Raw genomic sequence first — 20,468 nt, 5'->3', positions numbered from 1 at the left:
TGCTTTCCTCTATTCATTTTCCCGCTCCCTGGGCCGTATTCAGTGCAGCGTTATCTACATGTGTAACGTATATTTTCATGTATACTGTATTTATTTCAGGTGCTAAGAGACATCCGAATTAGCGGTCTGAATAAACATTCAGTGCCCTAGGGAACCCATACTGTTTTTTAGCCCTTGCTAGAATCGGCGGTCTGTCAAGTCGATCATAGTCATGTACCCTACCACATGGACCTTTTTGAATCATGAAATATATCTTTAGAATTGAATTAGTCTATTGGTATCAAAAACATAGGATTTATACAATTCCACTCTAAGCCTAAGCTGGATCCCACTCAGCATCAGCATTCATACGATTATAATATTACGCTTCATTATCGTATATCCTGACGTTCTCAGCGTACTTAAGGATGTTTGAGTGGATCGTTTCTTCAATCAGCTCGCCTCGTCCGCCAGCGACTCGCAGAATAAGATCGTTGAGGGAGGAGCGCCCGAGAATGTCGACATGATCGCCTAAATAAGGGTGAGTATATCATATTCACGTTGAAAGAGAATCATCGATAAAGATCTGCATGAAAATGAATATAACGCTTACCAGTATTCGGGCCTCCTCGCGGCGAAAATCTATCTGGCTCATGTGGCATCTCATAAACCTTGACCTGCACCTTGGCAGGGTTATACCTCTTGATCTTCCAGCCTCTAGAACACATGTACCCCGAACTAAGTAAGTTCACCGTGCCATCGCCCTCGCCCATAATAACGCCGTGATCCACAACACCGTTTGTGAACCCAGTGTCTATGGTAACGTTAGTTTGGGTCAGTGGGTCAGTATCCTCCTTGTAGTAGTATGCACGCTCTGTGTCCTTTCCAACACCATAGAAACAGTAGATTTTGAGATTGGGGGCCAGCGGTAGGCGAGTTTCGAGTGGGTTGATCCATTTCGCAGGGATGAGTTGGTTGTCCTCGACTTCTTTGCGAGTGTGCGCAACGCCGTGTGAGTAGCTGCCGATGACCATATCCTTGTACCAGCTTTCGGTGTGCGCGAATATATACGGCAGTGCTTCGGAGACTGTCAGGTTCTTTGCAGTGTGCGTAGAATTATGGTCACGGAAGCGGATGAAGTTGCCAAAGCTGGTGTTTTGCTCGGGTCTGTCATCAGGTGCCCATGTCGAGTTGCCCCAGACGGCCTCGCCGCCAATAGGTAGCATACTCGAAATGCCGGGCATTGCTCTGAATATCTCAGCGCGCTCATGTCGGGAAAGGAATTTCTCCAGGCCGTAGACAGCGAATGCGTTGAGCTGGGCAGTGTCTTTCATTTCACCAGAGAGGACGGCTGGCATTCCTTTGAGCGCGCCTAGCATGCAGCCACTAATATTGATCCAGGAGTCGATGTATGCATCAACCCAAGCAGGTCCACCATTTCCGTAGCCGTCGGCTTCAACCCAATGAAAGAAGTAGTAGAGAACTTGTGAGCCCATAGAATGGGATAGTAGCACGGTCTTTTTATTGGATACTTGGACTGCAACCTCGATGTGTGATTTCAGCCGGGTGAAATACTGGTCGCGGGTCTCGTAGTTCTTGTAAGAGAGGCGCCAATCATAGGCAGCTGTGAACGCATTTGTAGGGTCATAGCCAATGGTTGCAAGATTCTCAAGGATTTTGTTCCATATCCAGTAGCCCGTAATAAAAAAGTCTGTCGCATCGAAGCCTTGCGCAGCACGTAGTTTAATGCCCGGCGGATCGAGTCCTGTTGTCTTGTCCAGCATTATGTGCTTCTTCCAGCCCGCTTTATCCAATACTAATGCCCGCATCATCGTCCAACTTCCCCATAACCGTTTCCTGAAATACTGACGTGTAGGCTCTTCTGTCCCCCAACTCTCTAATCCTGTGGATATTACTCCAGGTATCATAATGACTGGATGGGTGGCTGTAATACCCTGACTCCGCGCGTGGAGACCAACCGCAAAGGAATCGTAATTAACAGCGTCTCTTTCATGTTTCTAGAAGCAGCGCAAGCATAAGCACTTCCGTAGCTCTACGCTCACCCAGTAGCAGTTTTACAAGGTGAAATATCACCGACCTGCAATTCCTGCGCGTCCCGCACCAGTCCGGCGGGTAGTGCATCCAGTATAGATTCCATGTTCACGTCCGCTAGGGAAGATAAATCGATCAAGTCGTTGCTACCCGCGAAGAAGGCCGCAACGGCAATGCCGAAAATCCCGCCGAGGCCAAATATCCATAGATTTCGCCGTTTTGTACCTCTCGACTTCTTTAAAGTATGTAGCTCTTTGGCAGTTACGACACGTAAATCGTCTTTCTTCTCTTGATCGGGGCTTGGTTCTCTCGACTCATCGCTGGATGAGTCGCCGGCGAGGCGACGGCGACGGCGAAGGAAGGACATGGAAATGAGGGATCGCGAAGCTGTAGAGAAACTTGTCGTTTTAAACTCCAACCTATTATTCATGTGAAAGGATCGGCGTTATTGCTTGGCAACAGTGCAGCAGCTCTAAAATATCCGCGTCCCAGATGACCCCTCTTGCCTGCTGGTCCGCTGCAAGCCAACCTCAACAGACCTCCATAACAGTTGCGAATCAGACTTGCTATGAGCAACAACGATGCTCAATCCTCCACCTCCGACCTGCGCTACGTGCAGTACCATGGCTCGAAAGAGTCTGCCTACCTCCCCGCCATCCGCCAGTTGATCTCGAAGGACCTGTCGGAGCCATACAGCATCTATGTTTACCGCTATTTCCTCTATCAGTGGGGCCATTTGTGCTATATGGTACTTCTACCTCACAGAGTCTTCTTTCGCAAGCAACTCTATGTCCTGACATGAGATGTAGGCTCTCGACCCCTCCAGTAACCTCATCGGCGTTGTAGTCTGCAAACTCGAATACCACCGCAGCGGGACCTTCCGTGGTTACATTGCTATGCTGGCCGTGCAAGAAACGCATCGGGGGAAGGGAATTGCTACACAGCTCGTCTGTATGGCTATAGACGCCATGGCTGAACGAGATGCTGACGAAGTAGACCCCTCCTCACACTGCTGGCTCCCCTCACCTATGAACAAATATCCTATGCGAGTACTAATACTCGAACAGATTGTCCTAGAAACAGAAGTCACTAACACGGCCTCTCTTAAACTATACGAGCGCCTCGGTTTTCTGCGTAGCAAGCGTTTGCACCGCTATTATTTGAATGGTAATACGGCGTTCCGCCTCGTCCTATACTTGAAGCTCGGAACAGGGACAAAGCGGCCGCAACAGCTAGATGACTCGGGAGAGTTACCGGCGCAGTACGGTTATCCTGCGACTGGCTTTGATGAGACAGGAATGAGAGAGGGGCATCAGATCTTGGAGGGGCCGCAGGTACCATAATCGATCCAGGAGAGTACAGGCAAGGGCTTGGAGATTTTGGGAAGCCTGTCATGCGCATAACGGACTCTTCACAACTGAGACCAGCCCTGAGTAGCATTAAGCTGCTACTAGTAGGAAGAAAATCAGAAGAGTACTGGTCGCCTCTGATGTTTCCGTTGATCAAAATAGGCACGATACCTCTGAGTGATGAGAAGGAACTCGGATGAAAGTGTTTCAGGAGATTACGGAGCAAAGCATGGCGATCAATGTTCACCTATCCTCACTAGCAGAAAATAAAAAATTCGGATACTCTTTGAAACTCATGATGCGTTACTTGAAATCTAGCTTTCTGCGGGTATCTTGAGAGGCCAAAGATAGATAATAGCCTAAGCCAAAATAATACACGAGAATGAAACAGGGAGATCCAATATTCAACCTTGTCATACTCCTCATGGTAACGTTTGGTATACCTCCACAATAGAAGAATAAAGAAAAGCCTTTCCTAATGCAGTATCCAAATATAAATGCTTATATATCAACAGTGAATTATATAGCGAAATTTTTAATGAGCCATGGATGATCAAAACAAGAACATAAATCAAGACGTTCCTGGGCAAGGTTTACCCAGTATGTTTTACAACGCGTAAACCCCGTACAATATTGCGCTGAGGAGCGATATGCGAACGGGCGACCTCGACTCCAAAAACCCTACGGCGGCGCCCTTTTTGGTTGATGAAGCTGTAGCTGCGCCCTGGCTTGTGATCCCGGTCGTTACAGGGGCTAATGTCGTCGGTTGGGTGATGGTGCTGGCGGGTACTGTCATGGCTAGTATCGTGCTAATCGGCGTAGTCTTCCCAGAAATCACCGTCTCGATAGTCGAAGCTGCGATTGTTGAGACAGGTATAACAGTAGACGTGGTCCCTACAGATGCGAGCTCGGTAATTGGAATGGCGCTGCCAACGCCGGTGCCTGTCCATTGGGGAGGAATGGAGAGTGTAGCTGTATTGGGCTTGGCTGATTCATCGTTTGAATAGATGTTGCCATTTTGCCCATTTGATATTGTGAAATTTCCAGTGAGCAGATTGACTTTCGAACCGTCTGCGCCGCTGTATTCCCCGGTTGTAATTGTCCCATACGACCCATCAGCGAGTATATAATTCGTGGTAAACTTGTCGTAGCACATAGGCACATTGAAACCTTGGAGGTTCAGGCATGAAGTCCCTTGCGTGCAGCACATCGAAGGTGATTCCCGTTTTTCTATTATTGACCCGTCAATGGTGCCGAGTTCCCGCTTTGAGAAGTGGATACCAGCGACCGAGTTGAGTAAGTCTACGTAGAGCGAGGACATATCCGGACCCACGTTCGGTGAGGTCATAGACTTTGCTCCAGAAGGGCTGCAGGATACATAGTTGGTTCCACATCCGTCTCGTGCAATGATATCCTGTTGGGTGCAGCACGCGGCGCTGATTAGAAGGGCAAGCGAGAGTTTCGAAAGCATGATTGTAGTTTTGGAAAAGAGTGGCAGCGGGAAGTGCTGAAAATATATTATATAAATAATGAGTGGAGGAGCAGTGAGATGTCTCGTCTGCTCGGGAAATGAAAGAAGCGATTTGAGATAATATGGAGAAGGAGGGAGAGGCCGACAGTCTCTCTCAAGGATGGAAATAAGGAGGAGCTTGCCTGATTTGTAAGGTAAATTTGGACAGAGAAGAGAAGGGAATGGTTCGTACGATCACGGGGTAAAAGGAAGGAGTACTGTCAGCGAAGCCGTCGCCGCATTCGCCGCCATCACGCTGGAACACCCGATGCAGGGGTTCCATGCATGCCAAGATTAAGATCGAGCGCCACCATCCTCTCATCCTTGTCTCATTGGCGAAGTATCCCAGATATCCGTCCTTGCATTCAGGCACAGATCTGGTCTGTTGTGAGGTGTTCTCATATAACATCGCCACATTTGCTATAATTACTTTCTGGCCTCTCTCAAATCACATTCGCTTCCTTCTTTGATATGGGCGGTTATGCAGGCACAGCTTGCTTGCTGTTGAGAGTTGAGCAACTCCGAAAACCGGTGCCCGAAATGGGCGGCGGCCTCCATTTATTCCAATTTAGGCCGCAGCGGCCATGGATGCTAAACTGTATTTTGCTTTGTTTCTTTCTAACCCATTTAGCCGTCTACTTCCGGCAAGGATGATGAAATCCAATCCCAGCTCTAGCCTCCTAGCCAGATTTTGCTCTAAGGTAGTAGCAGGACATCAAGGCCGTGGAGCCCTTGTCAAAGTCAACAAGTCTAAACATGCCAGAGGAGTTCGAAGATTTAGAAAAGGTTTTTTAGGAAGAGATTTCCGACAACCCTATAGTAGACATTCGGAAGGATATTGATGCATGCCCTTTAAGCAGTTCATATGAGCGTATGACCGGAGAGCCTGTTGGGCAGCCTTGAGCTGGGTGGGCAGAATCTGACGCCATGCAATTCCGTGAATTTAGAGGACTGTCCAAAATTCCATCCACTTTGAAAATGTCATCGACAAAGGTATACGTGCGAGGAGTCACTCGTTTTGTCCTCACTACCAGGGTAAGATGTTCGAATATGTCCACGGCTTGGCTGCAGGCTTGGCCGTATGTAAGTTTTGGACGACCGTTTGAAGTGCTTCAAAACTCGAGATCGTGAAGAGCCTGTATAATTTTCCTAAGAACATGAAACTATTCAGGCGGGGTAGCATCATACAGACTAATTCTCACTCTTTGCCGTTTTTATATTGGAATTGTTTGCCCCAATATATAAGCACAGGTGCATCGCTAATAGTCAATAGTAAGGATTAGAGTATTACTAAACCTCCCGTACTTCCGAATTCAGCCCTGAAACACCAGCCACTCACTATCCCTTTCCTCTCTGCATCTAGCAGCCCACTTATTTCCAGTAAACCCATTGCCCATGACCCTTTTCTCTCTTGCATGCCCATAGTTTGCCCCTCCAGTCATCAAGTCCCCCACTTTATCAATTTTCGCCCAATTTTATAAATATTGACGCCTCTTTTTATCAAGTGATTGAATATATATGTATATATACAGGCACTACTTTCTAAAGTGAGAGGCCTAACTTGGTAGAATTTGAAGAGTTTTATAAAAATAGAGCTAAATTTTATCAACCTTACAGAATTACGCTATCCCTTGTAACGGTGGAATTTGTCCTACGGTTGTTATCGATAAGAGCTAGCCAATAGAATTAATTGGACGAAGGCTCCGTGACCATACGCGTACTTTTGATTCTAGCGTCCGCGCACGGTTCAACTCTCGTAGGACTTCACCGTTGCAAGGGATACGAGGCTGTGGACAAAGCTCTACCCGGAGCTCTACACGAGGCTCTACACGAAGCTCTACCTAGAGCTCTATACGATGCTCTATCCGGAGCTCTACACGAAGCTCTACACGAAGTTCTACGTAGTAAGGCTACAGTACAGAGGCTGTATGGTAGGGAGGCTCTGCGTAGGTGGATCTTTACGGAAATTGAGGTTTCATCGTGATGTACGGCGTATTCGCGCGGTAGTGTAACGTTCGGGCGGGCTTTGAGGGGCCGATATGTATGATAAAAAGAGGCGTCAGTACTTATAAAAGCAGGTGGAAATTGATAAAGTGGGGGACTTGACAACTGGATGGGAACACCGCGCCAGCCAAACAAAATAGTGTTGCTACCATCTGCTATATCCATGCCAGCACCGGTGAAACAAACTTGACGAACTGGTCCACTTGATATAGATCATTCTGGCTCTCAACATAATGCTTCCCATCCGACTTGCTATGCATGAGCTGCAGTATTGTAACGAGGGTCACAGGCGCCTTGTAGAACGGAATGACCTAGATACGGAAGACTTGCGAGACATTAGCATAGAGGAGTGCAGACTCGTCATAAGCTGATACCTCGGGATTAGCCACTCGCGATCAATAGAACGACCGACCGACTGTAACCAAAGGTCGGGGGTTATTTTGAACAGAACGAAAAGGATAGTTTGGACTAACCAATAGAATCGACTGTAATACCTACCCTCGGACTCATAACTTCGTACTACTGGTAAATAGATTTAATCAAGAACCTCGAATTGTCAAAGCTCCCGGTGCGGCAAAACGGGTGCGTGAACAACGCATTGGGCGTGAAGTACGTCTCAATCGTCTCTCTGCTGCGATGGCGGCGTTCGCGTCAGGCGATGTATTACGCCAGGGATTTCTTTCACTATATGGAGGAGACGGATCCGTTAGTTTGCTGTATCTTAAATTTTCATAACAGGATGGCCGGCTGTAGGAGGTTAGGTGAGAGGGCTTGGACCTGGATTCTCCATGATGTAGAAAAGTAGTCGTAAATTAGAAGGCGATCTTGTACGGCGCAGTGAATTTGGTGTTTATATAGCATTGCAAAATCCCGCGTCGCTGGCTGGAAGTGCCCGCCTTCACATGCAATTCGGGGCGATGATGTCACTCAATTAGTACGAGTGCGAGTTAGAGCTTTAGTTTTGGATAGCTCCAAGCAGCTTCACAAGAGTGCCGAAGTTAGACCGCAAAATTAAGGACATCCTTTCTTTGTTTTCTCATAACTAAGTAACAAAACTTCCTAATTGTGCAATCAATATCCCCCGTGACATACTAGCACTACCAAAATGGACAGCTCGAAGCTATCAGCAACCGGGCACATATTGCAAAGGAGGAAGATCAATCAAAATATGCAGATAAGTTTATACAAGCTTCAAACCGCTCCACTCAGAACCAACTGTATTTTCTTAGCCACAGCCAGGAAACGCCTTGCGTAACCAAACTTAATAAACGCCGTCAGAAGCACCCTAAATTTACATATCAGATGCCTGCTGCTTCCAAATTGCTTGCCGATCGCTTTGAGGAACTTCTGATGGAACATGAAGGTTTTTGAATCAGTCCACTTTGATGGATTTGTAAATCTTCAGCATGAACAACCATGAAGCGAAAAAGCCAATCGTTCCTAGAGAAGTTAGTGGAATCTATTAAGGTGATCGTTTAGGAGCACTACTTACCTGTGAGAACGAAGAAGAGAACACTAAGCAGCGCACTGTAGCCGAGATATAGCACACCACTCGTCCAGCTTCCAAAGCTCAAGTCTTTCATCCAGTAGAGGAGCGCAGATGCAAATACGTATGCGGCGCTAGCGCCTGCAGTACAGAAAGAGCGCCATTGCCAGTGATAGTTCTCCGCGCACAAGAGGAAGTAGATCATAAGCACTGTAACCGCTGCGCATGTCATGATCATCAGGCCATAGCAGATGAACAGGAACCCAAACATGTAATAAACCTTACTGAACCATATGCTGTTCATGATAAAATAGAGTTCCACGAAAATAGCCCCGAAGGGAAGTACTCCTGCGAGAGCCATGCTTGGCAGCGGCCGTAAGTACCCGCCTGAAGGCGGTATTTGTCGTGGTATTTGGTTCGTACGAACGGGGGCCTCGATGACCGGTTGTTTGAATCCAATCCATGAGCCAGCCAAAGACAGAGGTACACTGATGACGAACCAAATAATGACGATGACAAGCATTGTGGTGAAAGGTACAGCACCACTGGATCCCCTTGCCCACACGAAGAGATTGAGGAGGAAAAAAGTGCTAAAGACTAGACCTGGGAGAGCGAAAGGAGTATATGCAAAATTCTGCTTCCAAGACTCACCATGGAAGAACTTGTAGATGCGAGAGGAGACGTAGCCACCAATGAAACCAAATACAGTGTAAAAGATTATCATTACTGTGGCCAGAGAACCGCGGTTCGACGGCGAGAGAAACCCGAGGAGAGCAAAAGCTGCTGGGTTTAGCACCGAAATATCCTAATGTTATGACCTTACTCACCTATCGTTAATCCTGCCATCATAAAAAGTTGAGCTCCATTGCCGAGCATGATACTGAGCAGCAGAGGATTCTTGGGCGGCCTAAAAACATCACCATGGACCAACTTCCAGCCTGAGTCTTCCTGCACACCATCTTCCACTGCGCTTGTGTCTCCAAAGTCATCCAGTGCTAATTGATCAAGGCGGTTGTATCTCGCGATATCTTTTCGGAGAGTTCGGACAAGGATGGTGCTAACCATGCCTATCAAAAATATGACGATGACTGCCGAATTCACCAAAGAAAACCAGTGAATCTTTGGGTCGTATACGTGCAGGTATTTGTCCCATCGAGTTGCGAAGGACGTCGTAGAAGGGAACCAGTAAACGCTGTATGTGTATGTGACTTGCGTGTCCTTCTCTTCGGACAGGACTACCGGAGTGTCAGTGCTTCCACATTCGCCATGGTCAATGTCGAGGAATTTTGAGTCTTTCATGGAACGCGGGTCTACCAGGACTCCGACGACCCTATAGCTGTCTTTGCTGGCTCGATGATAGTCAATCACAATGTTGTAGTGGTTGTGAAGGATCGGCTGGTCATCCGAAACATATCCCAATGCGAACCCAGGGCTGTAGAATGATTGGTCTGAATCCGGGTCTTTCAACAACTGTGCAGCAGGTAATCCATCGATCAACCAGTTAAGATCGTAGCCTTGGTAGATCCTGCTGTTCACAAAAACCGCATCTCGAGGGGTGAAGGTCTGCTCTTTACATACAGACTTGCATGTCTCATTCTTGCCCATATGTAATATGAAGGGAGATGTTTGTATGCGGTCTCCAAATAATATACTACCTAGCGACTCGCGGATGTATTGAGGCCCTTCTTCGGGCTTGCAGAAGTGGAACGGCTCATGATAATAATCGAAGGAGAAGACAGACCGCAACTTCCGGTCTGTTTCTGAGTCGGCTGGTGTAAGGTGGTTGACCTGTAGTGGGACCTTGTCCCCGATTTTGTATGAAGTCGGCGCAACACCTGGGAAGTAGAAGGCAGAGGACGGAGGAGCGAGGAGGATGAGGGTGGACAGGATAGCGCCGGAAGAGTGTAAATTGGGGAGCCACATATTGTATGTACTGAAGAGAAACTGTTTTAGATTAGTGGAGCTTGGATACCGGGCACTGAAGTTGGAAAACGGTTAGGCGGATGCCCTGCTGAAGGGGGATATAGTTGTTTAGTGAGGCGCAGGAACATACACGTCGCCCTTTCAGGGCCGAAGGGTTGGGAAAGTAAGGCCAGATGCGGATTGGGGGAGATAGCACCACTGAAGACTAACGATCGGATGCTTATGGCCTGAAACCAGTTGGTTGGGGGTATATAGTAGCAACCATAGAATTGTCCCTGGCTTTCTACGACGGACGCCTCACCCGGGAATGCTTCTCTTGGCGCCGCTTATGTCACGCCCAACTTCTTCAACCCGGCTTCGGTGCAGCACTCGTCTAATAAGTAATCCTTGCCTCTCGGAACCGCACGAATTGGAGAGAGTTGAATTTGCACTCCTAGCTCCCGTTCACTCATATATACATCACTTACGATGTGTCTCTCACGCCTTTAAGCAATTCAAAGCCCCAAAACAACCTCCGTCCTGCTAAGGAAAACCAATGTGATATTTGATATCAAACCCGGGAAACACCAGCCAAAGAATCATGAGCAACGCTACTAGACAAGCCCATCGTACAGAGACAGAGCCGAGACAATTGTCTCGTCTCGCTTTGAGCCTTCCTTGAACTCGGCCATATCCAAGCTACCATTCTCATCCTTGTCCATCATCCGGAATATTTTGCGTACGCGTTTCTCGGGCGTATCTTCGTCTTCGGGGAGTTTAACCATTGAGCCGACCTGTAAAACAACCAAGTTAGCAATCACCAATGCTCGGTCATCAATCTAGAGATGTGCGAACCATCTTGTATATCGCTTCCACGATAGCAAGCATTTCCTCATAGCTAATTTTTCCATCACCATCAATGTCGTACAGCTGGAATGCCCAGTCTAATTTGTCCTCCATTTTGCCCCGGCTTGTGACGCTAAGGGCGCAGATGAACTCTTTAAAGTCAATTGTGCCAGATTTGTCTGCATCGAATACGTTAAATACGTAATCCGCGAACGAGGAAGGGTCGCCGAAAGGGAAGAATTGCTTGTAGATCTTTTGGAATTCTTCTTTCGTGAGCATTCCAGAGGGGCAGTCTTTTAGGAAGCCTATATATTCCCACGCTTTCTTTTAGCCGTCTTTAACCAATTTATACAGTTCTTTAGAGTATCGTACCTTTATACCATTGCTGTAACTCCTTCTTGTCAAAGTGTGTCGCCTTCTGGAGATCAGCGAGTTCCTGTTGCGACAGCTTGCTCTGGCTGTGAAATTGCAAAATCAGCCGATCAACTTCTAACACCACATGATCCATAGGGCTCTTGGATGCTAATTCGTGTTCCATTGACTTCACTCCCATCTCAAAGGCTCTTTCCCGGTGACCTAAGTAGTGGTCATATCCGAGTTCACCGGGCTGAGGTATATGAAGCGGGCGCGGCCTTGCGAAGTGGAGGGGAGGGTGGTCGTGGGAGAGCAGTGGTACTTCATTATCACCGAGAGAAGTATGATGCGAAGTTCCGCCTTCGCTATCGTGATCCTCGTGCCCGTGAGGCATTGTTACGTTGGGTGAGGTGAGGCGAGGGTGTAGCCTGTTGAGGACCCAACAGGGTTGTCATCACGATCTTTCAAATAGTATTCACTGCTTCCGTTTGCTCACTACACCATCGCCACGATATGGTGAATATATTCGGCATGGTCGCAGAAAAGGTCGTCCGGTGCGCCACATCCTGCGCAGGTTCAGGAAATTAAGGTGAAAGAACAGAGAAACTTACGATTTCCCCATAACTCGTATGAACGGCAGTCGACAGTAATATATGGAGATGCACGACCACAGGGTATGTGTAGGTGCTCGCCGCGATACTATAGGTGTGCGCGTGTCTTTGGATTTGATTGCAACGGATCGTCGGGAGAGGATAAAGAAGCGTGTAGCGGGGGAGTCAAGATATGGTGGGGTTTCAGAAGGAGGGCGCAGCGAGGTCAATGTGCAAGGACAAAGTAAGCAAAAAGATCGCAGTAGTGTTAATGGGCTAGGGGTGTGATAAATGTTCTGAAATGGGAGAAGGGCAAAAGCGCAGAGTGAAGGACCCAAGGCATCGTGACATAATTCGCCCGAGCCCTAGGTTTGCGACAAATATAGCGCCAACATGATGCCTAACCGGTAGCGGGGAATGTTGGTTTTTGTTTTTGGAACAGGCTTTAAAATAGGCTGGGCCATCCACAGCAACGCACGCAGGCGCCAAAAGCCGCAAGCTGCAGGCCTTGCAAGGCACAAAGTCATCCTCTGCGCGTAATTAGGCCTACGACTAGACATCTCCCTTACTTCCCATCACGTGCCGCCTTGTTTGTGCGGCAGCCAAACGCAAATGATAACTTTGTTCAAACTGCGCTACCTAGTATTTCCCATAAGAATTTGATTTCCACGCTTCCTCGCATTCTGCACTCTCACTCTAGCTTGCCACTTGAAGCTATGGATGCTATCCTCCAAACCCAATTTCAGCGTGTGGAAACCGCGTTGAATAACTTAATCGAGTCCATCACCTCTTACAATCCTTCCCCTCAAGCTGCCGTTGATCTTGTCGCAGCAGACGACGAATTGAGTAAAGGACTGGAGCAGTGTATGACCGCTTACACCATGCGTATGCCTCTCTAACAGTTGCATGCAGTAGCAACCCACCAAGCTAACTATGCACGCATCCTCTCCCTCCGTCAATCTGCAGAGACTCTCGAAGGCCAGGTGAAGGGATCACTCTCGGTCCTTGCCGATATACGGAAAGAACTTCTAGAAACGCCCACTGCAACCTTTTCCGCTTCATCGCGTGACGTGCCCTTCGGCGAATTACTCGCATATGCAAAACACATCAGCAAATATACCGTACCACCGACTTTCCGCCCAACTCTTCCAAAAGAAGACGCTGTTACTGAACAAGCGGAGTCAGGAGTTGTTCGAATGCCCAACGGTGCGGGAACACTATCTGCTGTCCAGGATGCTACAGGTGACGCTTCGAAGGATAAGGCTGAGGGTAAGGGTATGTCCACACTCACAAAAGAGCAACGGGATTGGCTGGAACATCCCGAGAGATTGCCTTTTGTGCCATGGCCTGCTGAAGATGTTATTCGTCGCGGAGGTCTAGGGCAGATTCAGTCTATGGTCGAGCAAGGAAAGGATCCAACGAAGGTGTTAGGGCCGGCCGAGCAGGAGGCTGAGAACAAAAGGCTTGCCGAAGAAGAAGAGCGCGAAAGGCAAGAGAGAGAGGATAGGGAGATGGAGGACAGACGTAGGCGTGAGGGTATGCTTGCGGCGGGTTCAAGGCAGCAGCAAGCACCCGCTGTCTTTGGAGGTCTTGATATGTATGACCCAGATGACTACGAATAGTGGGGCTTGTATATATGTCGGATTCGTATATCGGACGCCGGGTGGTCTCTAATGGGCCCGCTACGGAAGGGGATTCGCGTGAAGTTCTATATCACGGCCCTGAATGTTAAGCATCCCGGAACGCCAAGACAAGCAAACGCAGTCCCATATAGACAAGTCGGGAAATCAGAGTGCATCTCTATTGTTAGATACAGCGGTGATCACATATATCTCTGCTCTCCTAATATGTAGGGGGGTTTTTTTGCACAAGATGGAGCTGATTGGTTTCACAGTAAAGCCGCAGGCGAACGTGGAAATCTAAAGCCTCAGCCTTCCATCAAACCCCTAATCTTAGGACCCTTATTGTTCTTTTCATGAATTTTTAAAATGAATACCTCGCTCCAGCATGAGATCCTTGCCGTGGAGGCTGTTGATACTTTTCATCGTGCGTATAAGGCGGAGGACGACCCTTACAAACATATTTATTCGGATGGGGTGGATCCGGTTTCCTAGACCTCGTCAAGCACAGAAAAGCCAGGTTCTACCTACGCACGAAAATTATTTCCATTACATTTTTCTGGTCAAAAACGTAAAGATGAGATCGAGAAAATAAGATCCGAAGCGTAGGTAATTCGGAAGCCGAACCATTGTCATATCGTCAACGTCGTTGCCGCGTATGAATGGCAACGGCAGTTTGGCATCATAATGCTTCCTGTGGCGCCGACCGACTTGAGAACTCTTTTTACACGAAGTCGGTGACATGGTAGAAGCCTCTACGAGAAATAGTATCTGAAGTGGATCCAACGGTATCCAGGCTGCCTAATCCGAGCCATGGATTATATCCACGAGATGAGAGTCAAGCACAAAGACATCAAACCATCGAACTTACTGGCCGATGGCAACAAGGTCTGTATCACCGATTTCAGGATCTCGAAAGACATGGCCAATTCAGGCACCACAGGTACTTATGGAGCCATTAGGCCTTATACTCCAATGTGCTGTGCGCCAGAGGCCACCGATTGTGCGGGGAGACGTGGAAGTTCTGCAGATATCTTCTCCTTGGGTTGTGTTATTCTTGAATTAGCCACTGTCCTAGTTGCCCCTACTGGATCATTGCAGCGCTTCAAGGAATATCGCGAAGATCCAATTCAGTGGCTCTACCGACTACTCCAACTGTCCTTCCAAAATTCTACAATGGATATGGCATCTGCGAGGCCACTGGTCTGAACGCCTCGCTCCAGGAGGGAAATATAATGACTTTGTGCGCTTCGGGGTTGCCCTACCGGAAATCGCTTTCTTCGTGCTCGATCCTAACCCAAGGATGCGGATTGCAACACGCCAAATGGTCACGATACTTGGAAGACATGATTTGTACTACAACTCGAGTATCAATATAAGAGCTGCCGCCCCTGCCGCCTCCCTGCCGGCCCTAGAGGTTTGAATCTACCTCTGCACTCTCAGGTCAAGGACACGGACAAAATCGACTATCCTGAAAATCCCGAAGCAGCTCTCGTTATTGAGGTTGCGCCAGATTGGGAGTCAGCAAAGCGGTTATGGCTGGCGAGTCATATGTGGTGGTAACTGACAACCAAAATGTAAACAATGGTAAGAGTCTCGTAATATTCGAGGGATGGGAGCCTATCAACTAATCACGCAAGGGTTTTCAGGAACGACTTGTGTCCGGCAACTGAGGTAAGCACAAATTTTCGTGAAGTTGAGGTGAAGCGGGGCTAAAGTTTGGCGTCGTATTTCGGTCCTATCTGCGTATAATCCCTACAGTTTGTTTGGGGGATACTGTAGAGAGCTTTTCTGATGCAAGATGAGACTCGACTTTTGCCCACGCGTAGTTTTATTAGAGCGGTCTATTCGGCTAATTACACCAATTGCCTAAAGGTTGATTTTGGGGTCATCGATGCAACCTTTTGGAATATGATTCTGTCAGTTGGATGGCTAGGGCCCTCTATGCCGGACACAGTTAATATTGCATGGGTATCTAATGCAAGAAACGCTCAGTCTGCTGTAATGAATTACTGCCTCCCACCTACCTACCCACATACTAGGCATAACCTAGGTTCATTCTTACCCAATCTCTCCTGCACTACTGCTTTGTGCCCCATGAACACCTAACTAAGTTGAAAATTGCCGAACCATTGGGTATATTTCAATGCAAATATGCAGATGTTCACTCCCAGATTTTCTACCCACCGAATGCAACAAAGATGAATAAAGAGTATCCAACCTGTCAGTGGCCTCGAGTGCTGAAACCCCCTAGTTGGAACACTTGCAGCCCCTTGTGTGGCGCATTACCTGCCCATAGGAGGCACATAGATTGGTTCGTCTTGTATAGTCGATGTTTGCTGTTGGTAGGGTTGATACTGCCGGTGAACAGCCAGCTGCGGAGGTGGTAATAGAAACTTTTAATATTATTAAGTTTAAGCGCAAGACCAAGTGTAAGACGGTAGAGATTCACAAGAATGTCGAAGCAAACGCGCTGCTGTGCCATACATAAATGCTAGTTCTCTTTATGTAATACGAAGTAACACCGCCTCGAGTTAATTTCGCTGTCGAGTAATAGATTGGCGCGCACAGCTAAGCGGAACAATCCACAAGGCGCTTCAGATGAGACACTGTTGGACAGAGATGTGATATCAAAGCCGTTGTTGGGGCGGGAAGGAAAGGGGGGGCATACTTCGAAGGAATCTCATAGCCACAACATAAGTTAGACCTTAGATGCCTTCTTTGGGATGCCATAAATAGACGCGAAGCTTTTGCCGACGAGGCCTCGCCAGGAAAGCCCCGTCAGTTTGTCAGTGAAGCCTTGCCAAGTCAGATAGAGGCCATTTACAAGCAAGACCGAAAAAGTCCCATGTGAGTGCAAAGAATCGACCTTGCCGCCTCCTCCCCGCACCCGATGCCAAGATGGAGGCCTTGCCATCATCACCAATGACTTCGCCGCCGCAAACATCCGCATTGCTTAGTCCGAGAAGGACAAGCTTCAAGACGAGCCTCATACGGATGCTCGCGGAGCCTCAGAGACCTTGTGAACAGATCTCGTTGCCGGCTTTGCCCTCTTATATACTGTTGAATCCGGAGCTTACCTCAATGTCATCTTTTGGCCCCGCCGCAAAACTATCCTCTGTTCATAAAGCTCCTCATTCGCATGATCCGCCGTGAATAATACCCCCAGCTAATTTATATCCGTCGAACCTCCTCAGGCCCTTTTGTGAGGGATAACTACCGTAATGTCGGCGAACCGATTTGCCAGCAAAAGCCCACACCAAAATGGCGAAATTTCGGACGGGGTCGCGTCTTTAACAAACGGCAAGTCGGCCATGGCATATGCCCTCAATGGACTTGCAAATAACGATGGCAACGGGGACGAGTGGACACCAGATACGTCTGCGAGAGCTTCAGACGATGAAGATTACGACACGCTACAGATCGAATCAGACACTCCAGTGGCAGGCAGTGAAAGTGGCGGGATAGAAAAGGGCATAACACGTTCCAAACCTATACAATCGCGAGCTTCCAACCCCCTCTCGTCCCATACCGGATCGTCGCACAGTGAAAACCATGGTCGGAGGAAGAGTATACAGGTTATATTGGAGAAGACGGACAAGAAGGGTCGCTATACGCTTACAGCTGATGATCCTGAAATCCGGGAGATTCTTCGACACAGCGTCGAGCGCGAATCATCGAAGGTAAAGGGGAAGAAGTCTAGGACACACTTTCGAGATCTGGTATTCACTCGCCAATTCACGACCTTCGATCGACAGAACCCCCTCAGTTCCCAGTCGCCATTCCATGGTTTCTTCACACTCTTCTGGCTTGCCATTGCACTCCTTCTATTGAGGCTTGCTGCACAAAATTGGAAGCTCCAGGGCAGCGTATTCGGAGAAGCCCAAATTCTACACATGATGGTCGATCGCGATCTTCTCGTCATGGGTCTTACCGATGGTGTTATGACTCTTGCTACAGCTTTCGGGTTTATCCTCCAGAAGCTCATCGCGAAAGGTTATTTGAGCTGGAATAGATCAGGATGGATCATCCAGTCATTGTGGGAGTCAATCTTTATTTGCGCGGCTATTGGCTGGACCTTTTATCGCGAATGGCCATGGACACACACGGTTTTCATAGTCCTGCATGCGTGTGTTTTTTGGATGAAACAGCATTCCCATTCCTTTTATAACGGGTATCGTATGTTCCTCCGACTTCTTGTATACCGAAGAAAAGGCTCTAACAACCGATTCTAGTATCACAAGTGTATCGCCGCAGAAAACTCCTGGAACTGAAATTGAAACAACTTGAAGAGATAGATACAATTCAAAGCCCCACTTCAGCCGTTGCTAGTTCTCATCCATTTTTTCAGACCACGGCTCTGGACCAATCCACCCCAGGTGATCTCTCCGAGCGTCGCCGCTCGGTGGGCTCTAAGACTTCCACCAATTTTCGAAGGGAAGAATCTGAGATTGCGTCAATGGCCGCTACCATCGAGTCTGGCGAACCTCTGAATTCAGATCAGGTGCTCGCTTTTACTCGAGTTATTAAGTCCGAAATTAGCAGCCTCAACGACGAGCTAAAGGGCAAATGCACCCATAGCAACAATCAATATCCAAATAATCTCACTTTAACTAATTTTGCTGATTGGACTTGCCTACCTACATTGGTCTACGAGCTGGAGTACCCACGTCAGGAGCGTATCAACTGGTGGTACGTTGCAGAGAAAGGTGGTGCTACCCTTGGTATCATCTGGGTTATGATTATCATCAGCCAAGCATACATCTATCCGGTCGTCGCCGAAACCTTGCGAATGAAAGAGGCCGGTATGTCACTGCTGCAGCGCTGGAACGATTTACCATGGGTCGTAAGCGATATGCTCTTCCCGCTGCTTCTCGAACAGTTGCTCGCGTGGTACGTGATCTGGGAGTGTCTCCTAAACGTTCTTGCCGAAGTGACACGGTTCGCCGATCGTGGCTTCTATGGCGACTGGTGGAACAGCGTGAGCTGGGACCAGTATGCTCGGGACTGGAACCGTCCCGTGCACAACTTTCTCCTCCGCCATGTGTACCATTCGTCCATATCCGCGTTCCATCTTTCCAAGATGTCGGCAACGTTTATCACATTCTTGCTTTCTGCCGTTGTACATGAGGTCTTGATGTTCTGCCTCTTTAAAAAGGTCCGTGGTTATCTTTTCGCCATGCAATTATCCCAAATTCCACTCGCTGCTCTTAGCCGGACAAAATTGCTTAAGGGAAGAGACACTCTCGGTAATTTGATTTTTTGGATAGGCCTGTTTGTTGGGCCAAGTTTGATCACATCTCTTTATCTTATTGTATAGGTGATCGGTGTCTCCGGATGAAATATTTATGGTAGGTACGGTTATGGCTTGGCATGGAATTCGGGATCTGGTCAGAGACGTCGGTTTGAATTGAGGAATAAGGGTATCCCTTGCATAGATGGATGCATGCTCAAAAGTGTGGCCCGTGCTTAGCCAATTATATCGCTTCGGTGAGGCTTTCTGCTATATATTAAATATTCGCCCAAAGCTTTAAATATACATAGAAAAGGCCTATCTATATTTAATCTATAGTGCTAACCTATTTAATATGGACTTCCCTAGCACAGCCCTGTTTTATAGAGCAGCATTTTATAGAGCCTATAGCTAAATTAAGTTCTTAGTACCTATTTAGGCATACGCGATTTTCGCACTATATTATTAAAAGGCTCTATTAAAGGCTTCCTTCGTAATAGTCTCTTAACTATGCCTCGTTTTCCTGCCTTAAAGTATACTAAGTAAGTAACCCCCTTACTTTTTATCCTCCCTAGTCTATATCTATGCTCTACTACTAGGTGCCGTTAATTCGGCTTCTAAAAATATAAGGTTTATATATTTTAGCGAAGCGGATTAAGTTTTAGAAGAGGGAGTTAATAAGGTATTCAATGAACGCTTTATAGCTAGCCTTAATTAGCGAAGGAAGATAGCTTAAAGCAATTAGGAATAAGTATATTAAGTAGAAAGTAAAGTAGTAGTTTCTAGGTCTTTTAGTAACGCTTAAAGGAGGTATAATAGGATCTTATTTAGTTGGTAGTATTAACGCCTTTTATAAAGCAATTATAGTAGTTAATAAACGCTAGAATTTATAACTACTTCTTAACCTTATTACTAAATACCTTCCCAGTTTATATTACGGACGCTTTAAGTACAATATTACGACTACTTAGAGAAGAGTCGGAGGAAGCTAGTTGGTTAATTTAAGCACGGTCTAGGATAGAGCCGATAGAGCTATGTGACGAGGAATGGTAACCGAGGTCACATGACGTTATACGCAGTGTACGTAGTATATGAAGGGAACGTACGTATAATACGTATAATATGTATATTATATATAAGGAGGATTTTATAGAAGTACGGTTATGTATTTAAGGACCCTTAATTCCTACCTAGATAGTTTCTTCCTTATAGTAATTCTTAGAATATAATTAGAGTTAATCTATTAGGCAACTACTCTACTAGTTAACATGCGGATCGTTGGTACCCCCCAACGAAAATTTTGACCCGACTTTATAATTAATAAGCCGATTAATTAATACAAAGCTTTAATTTAGAGCCTTATTGTATAGAGCCTCATTAATATATACTAGTAGATATAGATTTGTTTCGTAAATCCTATACCCCCGTCGTGCTTTGCAGTAGGGGGTAAGCTTTGGGTAGAGCCTTGTGTAGAGCTTTAATAGAGCCTTGTATAGACCTTTGGTAGAGCCTCGTATAGACCTTTGGTAGAGCCTCGTGCAGAG

General features: G+C 47.2%; 9 protein-coding genes across 9 annotated transcripts; 5 read left to right on the top strand and 4 right to left on the bottom strand.

Annotated features, from left to right (window-relative positions):
- Window positions 1-361: 361 nt before the first annotated feature.
- K441DRAFT_595751 (LACT-domain-containing protein) lies at window positions 362-2,398 on the bottom strand (the record flags this gene model as incomplete). Its single annotated transcript, XM_067645011.1, has 3 exons — window positions 362-510; window positions 593-1,997; window positions 2,078-2,398. The coding sequence occupies 3 exons, from the start codon at window positions 2,396-2,398 to the stop codon at window positions 362-364; spliced, it is 1,875 nt and encodes a 624-aa protein (XP_067496619.1).
- A 320-nt stretch (window positions 2,399-2,718) lies between these two features.
- On the top strand, window positions 2,719-3,774 carry K441DRAFT_671276 (acyl-CoA N-acyltransferase). The gene is made up of 3 exons (XM_067650405.1): window positions 2,719-2,779; window positions 2,841-3,023; window positions 3,099-3,774. The coding sequence occupies exons 1-3, from the start codon at window positions 2,777-2,779 to the stop codon at window positions 3,372-3,374; spliced, it is 462 nt and encodes a 153-aa protein (XP_067496618.1). The 5' UTR covers window positions 2,719-2,776; the 3' UTR covers window positions 3,375-3,774.
- Window positions 3,775-3,924: 150 nt separating this feature from the next.
- Window positions 3,925-4,863, bottom strand: K441DRAFT_623584 (uncharacterized protein). Its single transcript, XM_067646046.1, has one exon. The coding sequence runs from the start codon at window positions 4,849-4,851 to the stop codon at window positions 3,988-3,990; it is 864 nt and encodes a 287-aa protein (XP_067496617.1). The 5' UTR covers window positions 4,852-4,863; the 3' UTR covers window positions 3,925-3,987.
- A 1,789-nt stretch (window positions 4,864-6,652) lies between these two features.
- Window positions 6,653-7,642, top strand: K441DRAFT_671274 (uncharacterized protein). The gene is made up of 2 exons (XM_067650404.1): window positions 6,653-7,261; window positions 7,368-7,642. The coding sequence occupies exons 1-2, from the start codon at window positions 7,128-7,130 to the stop codon at window positions 7,627-7,629; spliced, it is 396 nt and encodes a 131-aa protein (XP_067496616.1). The 5' UTR covers window positions 6,653-7,127; the 3' UTR covers window positions 7,630-7,642.
- Window positions 7,643-7,899: 257 nt separating this feature from the next.
- K441DRAFT_671272 (uncharacterized protein) lies at window positions 7,900-10,574 on the bottom strand. Its single transcript, XM_067650403.1, has 4 exons — window positions 10,434-10,574; window positions 9,208-10,324; window positions 8,387-9,160; window positions 7,900-8,334 (listed from the first exon to the last, which is right to left on the bottom strand). Exons 2-4 carry the CDS (start codon window positions 10,301-10,303, stop codon window positions 8,267-8,269), a joined length of 1,938 nt encoding a protein of 645 aa, XP_067496615.1. The 5' UTR covers window positions 10,304-10,324; window positions 10,434-10,574; the 3' UTR covers window positions 7,900-8,266.
- A 117-nt stretch (window positions 10,575-10,691) lies between these two features.
- On the bottom strand, window positions 10,692-12,258 carry K441DRAFT_671271 (neuronal calcium sensor 1). Its single transcript, XM_067650402.1, has 4 exons — window positions 12,094-12,258; window positions 11,501-11,586; window positions 11,138-11,433; window positions 10,692-11,076 (listed from the first exon to the last, which is right to left on the bottom strand). The coding sequence occupies exons 1-4, from the start codon at window positions 12,102-12,104 to the stop codon at window positions 10,897-10,899; spliced, it is 573 nt and encodes a 190-aa protein (XP_067496614.1). The 5' UTR covers window positions 12,105-12,258; the 3' UTR covers window positions 10,692-10,896.
- A 387-nt stretch (window positions 12,259-12,645) lies between these two features.
- K441DRAFT_671268 (uncharacterized protein) lies at window positions 12,646-14,028 on the top strand. Its single transcript, XM_067650401.1, has 2 exons — window positions 12,646-12,936; window positions 12,985-14,028. Exons 1-2 carry the CDS (start codon window positions 12,789-12,791, stop codon window positions 13,692-13,694), a joined length of 858 nt encoding a protein of 285 aa, XP_067496613.1. The 5' UTR covers window positions 12,646-12,788; the 3' UTR covers window positions 13,695-14,028.
- Window positions 14,029-14,504: 476 nt separating this feature from the next.
- K441DRAFT_682857 (uncharacterized protein) lies at window positions 14,505-14,900 on the top strand (the record flags this gene model as incomplete). Its single annotated transcript, XM_067651626.1, has 1 exon — window positions 14,505-14,900. One exon carries the CDS (start codon window positions 14,505-14,507, stop codon window positions 14,898-14,900), a length of 396 nt encoding a protein of 131 aa, XP_067496612.1.
- A 2,105-nt stretch (window positions 14,901-17,005) lies between these two features.
- Window positions 17,006-19,011, top strand: K441DRAFT_595778 (MBOAT-domain-containing protein; the record flags this gene model as incomplete). Its single annotated transcript, XM_067645012.1, has 2 exons — window positions 17,006-17,870; window positions 17,927-19,011. 2 exons carry the CDS (start codon window positions 17,006-17,008, stop codon window positions 19,009-19,011), a joined length of 1,950 nt encoding a protein of 649 aa, XP_067496611.1.
- Between the last annotated feature and the right edge of the window lie 1,457 nt (window positions 19,012-20,468).

Source organism: Cenococcum geophilum (assembly GCF_001692895.1).
Source record: "Cenococcum geophilum 1.58 unplaced genomic scaffold K441scaffold_94, whole genome shotgun sequence".
Lineage (NCBI taxonomy): Eukaryota > Fungi > Ascomycota > Dothideomycetes > Gloniales > Gloniaceae > Cenococcum > Cenococcum geophilum.
This window is presented reverse-complemented; position numbering and strand designations above follow the sequence as displayed.